At 41.8% G+C, this 12236-nt stretch overlaps 1 protein-coding gene across 1 annotated transcript in view; it reads right to left on the bottom strand.

Annotated features, from left to right (window-relative positions):
- Window positions 1-931: 931 nt before the first annotated feature.
- The window catches only part of LOC124124526 (sushi, von Willebrand factor type A, EGF and pentraxin domain-containing protein 1-like), a gene marked incomplete at its 5' end in the record, with an annotated part of 23336 nt that continues 12031 nt past the window's right edge, over window positions 932-12236 (bottom strand). The window contains 3 exons of the mRNA XM_048382985.1: window positions 932-1368; window positions 2636-2803; window positions 3337-3492. Coding sequence (XP_048238942.1) covers window positions 1193-1368; window positions 2636-2803; window positions 3337-3492 — 500 coding nt within the window. The remainder of the gene's footprint in view (window positions 1369-2635; window positions 2804-3336; window positions 3493-12236) is intronic.

Here is a 12236-nt window from a genome sequence, read left to right as displayed (position 1 = left end):
TCTCAGAAAGCAAGCCGTCAACTGTTCTGAATTGAAGGAATTAAGTGATGTGATTTGTAGCCACGGAATATATTGAAAAACAGCTATCCGAACATAGTTGGTTTATATTTTAGGGTGATCTTTACCAAAATGACATGACATATTACGCTGATCGTTACCAAAATGACATGACATTTTACGATGATCTTTACCAAAATGGCATGTCATTTTACGGTGATCTTTACCAAAATGGCATATCATTTTACGGTGATCTCTACCAAAATGGCATGCCACTTTACGCTGATCTTTACCCAAAGTTCATGACATTTTACGGTGATCTTCACCAAAATGGCATGTCATTTTACGCTGATCTTTACCAAAATGACATGACATTTTACGCTGATCTTAACCAAAATGACATGACATTTTACGCTGATCTTTACCAAAATGACATGACATTTTACGCTGATCTTTACCAAAATGACATGACATTTTACGCTGATCTTTTCCAAAATGACATGACATTTAAGGGTGATCTTACCAAAATGACATGTTACTTTAGGGTGATATTTACCAAAATGAGATGCTGGTATTCGAAATGAGTCTCGTCATTTGTGGGAACATGCATGATCAGTTTTAGATGATGTTTACTGACCAAGACAGATATTAGACACATTAATTAGTTCTCAACATTAATTAGTTCTCACTGCCATGAATCTCTTGAATTGTGTTGGTGTCCGATTTGAATTTGTATAATCGTCGAAGTGTGTGTGGGTCCATGAAAACCTAACTGGACTGTTGTTGGAATGAAACTAAAATATACAAGAATAGGACAAGTCCCCAAGCCTATTCCTTCTCCCCTCTTCTACGATACATGTATCGTATTTCCGATAGCAGAATAACGATAATGGCAAAAACCATAATGTGTTAATATGCTTCGATATTACATTGAACGCTATACCATATGTTGAGAGAGAGCTTTGGATTTTGTAGTGAAACCGGCTCTTTAGCAGATGTCGCTGCAAAACCATATATTATTTTCTTCCATCAAAATGAAGCACAATTATATTTTTTAAGTATTGTCGGGACAAATTATTTTTTTCACACACACACCTCCACACACACCTCCACCCCCCAAAAATAAAAAAAATAAAAACACCACGTTGTGTGAGTATGATTCTGTATTTCATGTAACACCATATATTTATTGTATTTAGATACCAGTCACTGTGCAGTCAGTCGCCCTTAAAGCACCCGTAGCATTGGTTGTGTGACCTTGAGGGCAAGGGTCACAGCTTTTTTTTTTCGGTGAGCTTTGATACGACCCCCTTGCACAAGGAGTACACGGCTGAAGGCCGTCAGAGGAAGAACTTCCGGGCAGACACGGACCTGTAATATCGGTGACACAGTCAGTTTTAACCTAAAACAAACAGATTCTCAACAAAATTAATACTGGCCAAGCAATGTCAAGGAAGTAAAAACAGTGCATACAGAAACAGTTTAAGTCCGGAAACCTTGTTTACTGGTGGGAATGTCTGCATGAAGACCAAGGGAGATTACAACAATATCTAACGTTGATGATTCACCTGATGAAGGAGTAAACGTATACTCTGAAACGTTGTGTTCCTCATAATAAAGAAGTTGACATCCATATATTCTCTTCCTTAATGTCTATCGTTATTTGGCAGCGTATTGTATTGTTCAATACTGATTATAGCTGTATTGCATTGTTTCTGTAGAGATTCGGTAGATGCTCATTGCATTGTATTTGGGCAGTGATTGGTCGTCAGGAATGTAGTACTATTTAATGAAAGCAGTCGTCAGGAAGGTACTTTATTTTGATGCTTGTGTGGTGTGTTTACTTCCGATCCGGTATACCGCGGACGGTGATAGTTTGTCATAGAAACATGTGGAATGTTCTAGTACCGCTAGACTGGTGAGGGCAAACTGTCGAAATTTCCAATAGCCAGTTAATCTGTATGTAAGGGGACAAGAGCGTGTTTACGCATCTCTCACATTTTTCATCACATCACGACCACCTTTCGTGTGTGGATCACTCATCAACCCTGAATCCTTGCCCAGGACCGCCGCTAGGTGAGTATACATTATTATCACTGACTTTTGATTTACTAACCTTTTTGTATTTGATACTTACTTTCATCATATTATGCATTGCTATTGCAAATTGAACTACCGGTCTTTTGTGTACTGCCATTGCAATTCCTTTGCAGTAATTTGTATTGATCTGTAAACCGAGTGAATTTTTGTAATACATTTGTTGATTGTATACCACTTGTTGATTGTTTGTTGTTTTCACACTAAGTTCTTCACACGTACATATTTCTTGGTTAACATATTGTTTCAATTTGGGAATCGACACTATTGATCCCTTTATCCAGAATTGTTTCGGTACGGGAAACCTTAATACAAACTCTAATATGCCCTGCTTGTGGAGAGAGCATGTGTTAACAGAAATCCAGTTTGCCATAATTAGTAATTTAACAACAGCGCTAACGACAATTTATCGACCCACTGACACGGATTGTATTTCTGTTATTATTTGCATTTTAGTAACATGTTTTGTGATATTGCTGGGATGTTGGCTGCACTTATAGATCCGGTTCTGCTTGTATCAAGCCTATTTAATATTCCATACCTCTGCAATCCGTCTTTGAGACTGAGCCTCCTGCAGATGTTGAGAGACCCCAGGGACAATACACGCACTTGTGACTGTTTTCTTGGTCTTGGTAGGTTCCTTTGGGGCAAGGCGCACATTTCTTCACAAGCAAGAAGTCCATCACGTAGTTACCTCGGGGACATATGCCTGTTAAACAGAATAGCCTTACAGGATTCAAGGCAAGAGTTCATATGTTGTATGTTGTGGTAAGTTCTTATTTTGACTTGAAACATCTCTTCCTGATTTTGTCCAGGTCAATATTTGATCATAACTTGCCTTTTCGTGTGGGGCAGGATGCGCTCACCTTTTCGCGAACACTTGGTATCATCACAAATTGGTAGTGATTCATAAACAGTTGTTCATGACAAAGCAACAGTATAAATGTCGCAACAGAGTTGGGATTAATGCTGCGTTGAACAGTGTTGAACAGTCACATTACAAAGTCAATTTAACGTTCGATGCATGAGGCATGTTAGATAGCCATAGCTCAACTATTAGGGAACCAGTACCCTCGATGCCATTCTGAGTCTATTTAAGATTATAATGTTGACAAAGAAATACTTTCGATCAAACTTCTCGCCATTCACATGTTTAAGAAGTGATAAAAGATATATGACCCGTCTGAAATGATAAACCTGGAAATAACAATTCTAAGAAATATAAAATAATATCTATCGTACAGTATCCAGGTCCGTTTTCCCCAGTTGTCTTCGTCACCATCCCCACTGGGCATGCGTCACACTGTTTTGATCCTGGCCGAGTCTGGTATGTTCCCATGGGGCACAGAGAGCAGGGTTCCACGCCATCAGAGGAGAAGCTGCCAGGGACACACTGGGCTGTTCGTGAGCAATATGTGGCTGTTATATGTGTTGGAAGGTATCCAGATTACCTGTAGTGTTGGAGAGCAACATGTGGCTGTTATATGTGTTGGAAGGTATCCAGATTACCTGCAGTGTTGGAGAGCAATATGTGGCTGTTATATGTGTTGGAAGGTGTCCAGATTACCTGCAGTGTTGGAGAGCAATATGTGGCTGTTATATGTGTTGGAAGGTGTCCAGATTACCTGCAGTGTTGGAGAGCAATATGTGGCTGTTATATGTGTTGGAAGGTGTCCAGATTACCTGCAGTGTTGGAGAGCAATATGTGGCTGTTATATGTGTTGGAAGGTATCCAGATTACCTGTAGTGTTGGAGAGCAATATGTGGCTGTTATATGTGTTGGAAGGTATCCAGATTACCTGCAGTGTTGGAGAGCAATATGTGGCTGTTATATGTGTTGGGAGGTGTCCAGATTACCTGCAGTGTTGGAGAGCAATATGTGGCTGTTATATGTGTTGGAAGGTATCCAGATTACCTGCAGTGTTGGAGAGCAATATGTGGCTGTTATATGTGTTGGAAGGTGTCCAGATTACCTGCAGTGTTGGAGACCAATATGTGGCTGTTATATGTGTTGGAAGGTGTCCAGATTACCTGCAGTGTTGGAGAGCAATATGTGGCTGTTATATGTGTTGGAAGGTGTCCAGATTACCTGCAGTGTTGGAGAGCAGTATGTGGCTGTTATATGTGTTGGAAGGTGTCCAGATTACCTGTAGTGCTGGAGAGCAATATGTGGCTGTTATATGTGTTGGAAGGTGTCCAGATTACCTGCAGTGTTGGAGAGCAATATGTGGCTGTTATATGTGTTGGAATGTGTCCAGATTACCTGCATTGTTGGAGAATAATATGTGGCTGTTATATGTGTTGGAAGGTGTCCCGATTACCAGTAATCTTGGAGAGCAATATGTGGCTGTTATATGTGTTGGAAGGTGTCCAGTATACCTGTAGTCTTGGAGAGCAATATGTGGCTGTTATATGTGTTGGAAGGTGTCCAGATTACCTGCAGTGTTGGAGAGCAATATGTGGCTGTTATATGTGTTGGAAGGTGTCCAGATTACCTGCAGTGTTGGAGAGTAATATGTGGCTGTTATATGTGTTGGAAGGTGTCCAGATTACCTGCAGTGTTGGAGAGCAATATGTGGCTGTTATATGTGTTGGAAGGTGTCCAGATTACCTGCAGTGTTGGAGAGCAATATGTGGCTGTTATATGTGTTGGAAGGTGTCCAGATTACCTGCAGTGTTGGAGAGCAGTATGTGGCTGTTATATGTGTTGGAATGTGTCCAGATTACCTGTAGTGCTGGAGAGCAATATGTGGCTGTTATATGTGTTGGAAGGTGTCCAGATTACCTGCAGTGTTGGAGAGCAATATGTGGCTGTTATATGTGTTGGAATGTGTCCAGATTACCTGCAGTGTTGGAGAGTAATATGTGGCTGTTATATGTGTTGGAAGGTGTCCCGATTACCAGTTATCTTGGAGAGCAATATGTGGCTGTTATATGTGTTGGAAGGTGTCCAGTATACCTGTAGTCTTGGAGAGCAATATGTGGCTGTTATATGTGTTGGAAGGTGTCCAGATTACCTGCAGTGTTGGAGACCAATATGTGGCTGTTATATGTGTTGGAATGTGTCCAGATTACCTGTAGTGTTGGAGAGCAATATGTAGCTGTTATATGTGTTGGAAGGTGTCCAGATTACCTGTAGTGTTGGAGAGCAATCTGTGGCTGTTATATGTGTTGGAAGGTGTCCAGATTACCTGTAGTGTTGGAGAGCAATATGTAGCTGTTATATGTGTTGGAAGGTGTCCAGATTACCTGTAGTGTTGGAGAGCAGTATGTGGCTGTTATATGTGTTGGAAGGTGTCCAGATTACCTGTAGTGTTGGAGAGCAATATGTGGCTGTTATATGTGTTGGAAGGTGTCCAGATTACCTGTAGTGTTGGAGAGCAGTATGTAGCTGTTATGTGTGTTGGAAGGTGTCCAGATTACGTGTAGTGTTGGAGAGCAGTATGTGGCTGTTATATGTGTTGGAAGGTGTCCAGATTACGTGTAGTGTTGGAGAGCAGTATGTGGCTGTTATATGTGTTGGAAGGTGTCCAGATTACCTGTAGTGTTGGAGAGCAGTATGTGGCTGTTATATGTGTTGGAAGGTGTCCAGATTACCTGTAGTGTTGGAGAGCAATATGTGGCTGTTATATGTGTTGGAAGGTGTCCAGATTACCTGTAGTGTTGGAGAGCAATATGTGGCTGTTATATGTGTTGGAAGGTGTCCAGATTACCTGTAGTGTTGGAGAGCAAAATGTGGCTGTTATATGTGTTGGAAGGTGTCCAGATTACCTGCAGTGTTGGAGAGCAATATGTGGCTGTTATATGTGTTGGAAGGTGTCCAGATTACCTGCAGTGTTGGAGAGCAATATGTGGCTGTTATATGTGTTGGAAGGTGTCCAGATTACCTGTAGTGTTGGAGAGCAATATGTGGCTGTTATATGTGTTGGAAGGTGTCCATATTACCTGCAGTGTTGGAGAGCAATATGTGGCTGTTATATGTGTTGGAAGGTGTCCAGATTACCTGCAGTGTTGGAGAGCAATATGTGGCTGTTATATGTGTTGGAATGTGTCCAGATTACCTGCAGTGTTGGAGAGCAATATGTGGCTGTTATATGTGTTGGAAGGTGTCCAGATTACCTGTAGTGTTGGAGAGCAATATGTGGCTGTTATATGTGTTGGAAGGTGTCCAGATTACCTGCAGTGTTGGAGAGCAATATGTGGCTGTTATATGTGTTGGAATGTGTCCAGATTACCTGCAGTGTTGGAGAGCAATATGTGGCTGTTATATGTGTTGGAAGGTGTCCAGATTACCTGCAGTGTTGGAGAGTAATATGTGGCTGTTATATGTGTTGGAAGGTGTCCCGATTACCAGTAGTCTTGGAGAGCAATATGTGGCTGTTATATGTGTTGGAAGGTGTCCAGTATACCTGTAGTCTTGGAGAGCAATATGTGGCTGTTATATGTGTTGGAAGGTGTCCAGGTTACCTGTAGTCTTGGAGAGCAGTATGTGGTTGTTATATGTATTGGAAGGTGTCCAGGTTACCTGTTGTCTTGGAGAGCAGTATGTAGCTGTTATATGTGTTGGAAGGTCTCCAGATAACCTGCAGTGTTGGAGAGCAATATGTGGCTGTTATATGTGTTGGAAGGTGTCCAGATTACCTGTAGTCTTCGAGAGCAATATGTAGCTGTTATATGTATTGGAAGGTGTCCAGGTTACCTGTAGTCTTGGAGAGCAATATGTAGCTGTTAAAGGTCTTGGAAGGTGTCCAGATTACCTGTAGTGTCGGAGACCAATATGTAGCTGTTATATGTGTTGGAAGGTGTCCAGATTACCTGTAGTGTCGGAGAGCAATATGTGGCTGTTATATGTGTTGGAAGGTGTCCAGGTTACCTGTCGTGTCGGAGAGCAATATGTGGCTGTTATATGTGTTGGAAGGTCTCCAGATAACCTGCAGTGTTGGAGAGCAATATGTGTCTGTTATATGTGTTGGAAGGTGTTCCGATTACCTGTAGTCTTGGAGAGCAATATGTGGCTGTTATATGTATTGGAAGTTGTCCAGATTACCTGTAGTCTTGGAGAGCAATATGTGGCTGTTAAAGGTCTTGGAAGGTGTCCAGATTACCTGTAGTGTCGGAGAGCAATATGTAGCTGTTATATGTGTTGGAAGGTGTCCAGATTACCTGCAGTGTTGGAGAGCAATATGTGGCTGTTATATGTGTTGGAAGGTGTCCAGATTACCTGCAGTGTTGGAGAGCAATATGTGGCTGTTATATGTGTTGGAAGGTGTCCAGATTACCTGCAGTGTTGGAGAGCAATATGTGGCTGTTATATGTGTTGGAAGGTGTCCAGATTACCTGCAGTGTTGGAGAGCAATATGTGGCTGTTATATGTGTTGGAAGGTGTCCAGATTACCTGCAGTGTTGGAGAGCAATATGTGGCTGTTATATGTGTTGGAAGGTGTCCAGATTACCTGCAGTGTTGGAGAGCAGTATGTGGCTGTTATATGTGTTGGAATGTGTCCAGATTACCTGTAGTGCTGGAGAGCAATATGTGGCTGTTATATGTGTTGGAAGGTGTCCAGATTACCTGCAGTGTTGGAGAGCAATATGTGGCTGTTATATGTGTTGGAATGTGTCCAGATTACCTGCAGTGTTGGAGAGTAATATGTGGCTGTTATATGTGTTGGAAGGTGTCCCGATTACCAGTTATCTTGGAGAGCAATATGTGGCTGTTATATGTGTTGGAAGGTGTCCAGTATACCTGTACTCTTGGAGAGCAATATGTGGCTGTTATATGTGTTGGAAGGTGTCCAGATTACCTGCAGTGTTGGAGACCAATATGTGGCTGTTATATGTGTTGGAATGTGTCCAGATTACCTGTAGTGTTGGAGAGCAATATGTAGCTGTTATATGTGTTGGAAGGTGTCCAGATTACCTGTAGTGTTGGAGAGCAATCTGTGGCTGTTATATGTGTTGGAAGGTGTCCAGATTACCTGTAGTGTTGGAGAGCAATATGTAGCTGTTATATGTGTTGGAAGGTGTCCAGATTACCTGTAGTGTTGGAGAGCAGTATGTGGCTGTTATATGTGTTGGAAGGTGTCCAGATTACCTGTAGTGTTGGAGAGCAATATGTGGCTGTTATATGTGTTGGAAGGTGTCCAGATTACCTGTAGTGTTGGAGAGCAATATGTAGCTGTTATGTGTGTTGGAAGGTGTCCAGATTACCTGTAGTGTTGGAGAGCAGTATGTAGCTGTTATATGTGTTGGAAGGTGTCCAGATTACGTGTAGTGTTGGAGAGCAGTATGTGGCTGTTATATGTGTTGGAAGGTGTCCAGATTACGTGTAGTGTTGGAGAGCAGTATGTGGCTGTTATATGTGTTGGAAGGTGTCCAGATTACCTGTAGTGTTGGAGAGCAGTATGTGGCTGTTATATGTGTTGGAAGGTGTCCAGATTACCTGTAGTGTTGGAGAGCAATATGTGGCTGTTATATGTGTTGGAAGGTGTCCAGATTACCTGTAGTGTTGGAGAGCAATATGTGGCTGTTATATGTGTTGGAAGGTGTCCAGATTACCTGTAGTGTTGGAGAGCAAAATGTGGCTGTTATATGTGTTGGAAGGTGTCCAGATTACCTGCAGTGTTGGAGAGCAATATGTGGCTGTTATATGTGTTGGAAGGTGTCCAGATTACCTGCAGTGTTGGAGAGCAATATGTGGCTGTTATATGTGTTGGAAGGTGTCCAGATTACCTGTAGTGTTGGAGAGCAATATGTGGCTGTTATATGTGTTGGAAGGTGTCCATATTACCTGCAGTGTTGGAGAGCAATATGTGGCTGTTATATGTGTTGGAAGGTGTCCAGATTACCTGCAGTGTTGGAGACCAATATGTGGCTGTTATATGTGTTGGAAGGTGTCCAGATTACCTGTAGTGTTGGAGAGCAATATGTGGCTGTTATATGTGTTGGAAGGTGTCCAGATTACCTGTAGTGTTGGAGAGCAATATGTGGCTGTTATATGTGTTGGAAGGTGTCCAGATTACCTGCAGTGTTGGAGAGCAATATGTGGCTGTTATATGTGTTGGAATGTGTCCAGATTACCTGCAGTGTTGGAGAGCAATATGTGGCTGTTATATGTGTTGGAAGGTGTCCAGATTACCTGCAGTGTTGGAGAGTAATATGTGGCTGTTATATGTGTTGGAAGGTGTCCCGATTACCAGTAGTCTTGGAGAGCAATATGTGGCTGTTATATGTGTTGGAAGGTGTCCAGTATACCTGTAGTCTTGGAGAGCAATATGTGGCTGTTATATGTGTTGGAAGGTGTCCAGGTTACCTGTAGTCTTGGAGAGCAGTATGTGGTTGTTATATGTATTGGAAGGTGTCCAGGTTACCTGTTGTCTTGGAGAGCAGTATGTAGCTGTTATATGTGTTGGAAGGTCTCCAGATAACCTGCAGTGTTGGAGAGCAATATGTGGCTGTTATATGTGTTGGAAGGTGTCCAGATTACCTGTAGTCTTCGAGAGCAATATGTAGCTGTTATATGTATTGGAAGGTGTCCAGGTTACCTGTAGTCTTGGAGAGCAATATGTAGCTGTTAAAGGTCTTGGAAGGTGTCCAGATTACCTGTAGTGTCGGAGACCAATATGTAGCTGTTATATGTGTTGGAAGGTGTCCAGATTACCTGTAGTGTCGGAGAGCAATATGTGGCTGTTATATGTGTTGGAAGGTGTCCAGGTTACCTGTCGTGTCGGAGAGCAATATGTGGCTGTTATATGTGTTGGAAGGTCTCCAGATAACCTGCAGTGTTGGAGAGCAATATGTGTCTGTTATATGTGTTGGAAGGTGTTCCGATTACCTGTAGTCTTGGAGAGCAATATGTGGCTGTTATATGTATTGGAAGGTGTCCAGATTACCTGTAGTCTTGGAGAGCAATATGTGGTTGTTAAAGGTCTTGGAAGGTGTCCAGATTACCTGTAGTGTCGGAGAGCAATATGTAGCTGTTATATGTGTTGGAAGGTGTCCAGATTACCTGTAGTGTTGGAGAGCAATATGTGGCTGTTATATGTGTTGGAAGGTCTCCAGATAACCTGCAGTGTTGGAGAGCAATATGTGGCTGTTATATGTGTTGGAAGGTGTCCCGATTACCTGTAGTCTTGGAGAGCAGTATGTGGCTGTTATATGTGTTGGAAGGTGTCCAGATTATCTGTAGTGTCGGAGAGCAATATGTGGTTGTTATGTGTGTTGGAAGGTGTCGATATTACATGCAGTGTTGGAGAGCAATAAGTGTATGTTATATGTGTTCGAAGGTGTCCAGATTACCTGTAGTGTCGGAGAGCAATACGTGGTTGTTATATGTGTTGGAAGGTCTCCAGATTACCTGTAGTGTCGGAGAGCAATATGTGGTTGTTATGTGTGTTGGAAGGTGTCCATATTACCTGCAGTGTTGTAAAGCAATATGTGCCTGTTTAATATGTTGGAAGGTGTCTAGATTACCTGTAATGTTGAAGAGCAATATGTGTATGTTATATGTGTTGGAAGGTGTCCAGATTACCTGTAGTGTTGGAGAGCAATATGTGGCTGTAATATGTGTTGGAAGGTGTCCAGATTACCTGTAGTGTTGGAGAGCAATATGTGGTTGTTATATGTGTTGGAAGGTGTCCAGATTACCTGTAGTGTCGGAGAGCAATATGTGGTTGTTATGTGTGTTGGAAGGTGTCCAGATTACCTGCAGTGTTGTAAAGCAATATGTGCCTATTTAATATGTTGGAAGGTGTCTAGATTACCTATAATGTTGAAGAGCAATATGTGTATGTTATATGTGTTGGAAGGTGTCCAGATTACCTGCAGTGTTGGAGAGCAATATGTGACTGTAATATGTGTTTGAAGGTGTCCGGATTACCTGTAGTGTTGGAGAGCAATATGTGGCTGTTATATGTGTTGGAAGGTGTCCAGATTACGTGTAGTGTTGGAGAGCTATATGTGGCTGTTATGTGTGTTGGAAGGTGTCCAGATTACCTGTAGTGTCGGAGAGCAATATGTGGCTGTTATATGTGTTGGAAGGTGTCCAGATTACCTGCAGTGTTGGAGAGCAGTATGTGGCTGTTGTATATGTTGGAAGGTGTCCAGATTACCTGTAGTGTTGGAGAGCAATATGTGCCTGTTATATGTGTTGGAAGGTGTCCAGATTACCTGCAGTGTTGGAGAGCAATATGTGGCTGTTATATGTGTTGGAAGGTCTCCAGATTACCTGTAGTGTCGGAGAGCAATATGTGGTTGTTATATGTGTTGAAAGGTCTCCAGAGTACCTGTAGTCTTGGAGAGCAGTATGTGGTTGTTATGTGTGTTGGAAGGTGTCAATATAACCTGCAGTGTTGGAGAGCAATAAGTGTATGTTATATGTGTTCGAAGGTGTCCAGATTACCTGTAGTGTCGGAGAGCAATATGTGGTTGTTATATGTGTTGGAAGGTCTCCAGATTACCTGTAGTGTCGGCGAGCAATATGTGGTTGTTATGTGTGTTTGAAGGTGTCCATATTACCTGCAGTGTTGTAAAGCAATATGTGGCTGTTATATGTGTTGGAAGGTGTCAATATTACCTGCAGTGTTGTAAAGCAATATGTGCCTGTTTAACATGTTGGAAGGTGTCTAGATTACCTGTAATGTTGAAGAGCAATATGTGTATGTTATATGTGTTGGAAGGTGTCCAGATTACCTGTAGTGTTGGAGAGCAATATGTGGCCGTTAGGTGTGTTGGAAGGTGTCCAGATTACCTGCACTGTTGTAGAGCAATATGTGCCTGTTTAATGTGTTGGAAGGTGTCCATAATACCTGTAGTGTTGGAGAACAATATGTGTATGTAATATGTGTTGGAAGGTGTCCAGATAGAGCAAGAAATAGATGTTCAAACACTATTCAACAATGAAATGCTTGGAATATAACAAAACAATTCTTTGGATTGAAAGTATTCCATACAAGTTATTATTGAAGTGTTTTGAAATGGTTATATGTTCTGTGATAGAATGAATATGGCGTTAAACAACGCAAACGTTGAAAACACATTTTGATGTGATTCCCCAAAGGAACGTTAAAGTGAGAAGACGATCCTCGACACTCTTTGATGTTAACATTTCAAATCTGGTATGAATATTGAACATTTTAATGAAGTAG

This window comes from Haliotis rufescens, unplaced genomic scaffold (genome assembly GCF_023055435.1).
Source record: "Haliotis rufescens isolate VD_foot unplaced genomic scaffold, xgHalRufe1.0.p SCAF_43, whole genome shotgun sequence".
NCBI classification, from domain to species: Eukaryota; Metazoa; Mollusca; class Gastropoda; order Lepetellida; family Haliotidae; genus Haliotis; species Haliotis rufescens.
The sequence above is the reverse complement of the archived record's forward strand: the minus strand, read 5'-3'. Positions and strand labels throughout refer to the sequence as shown.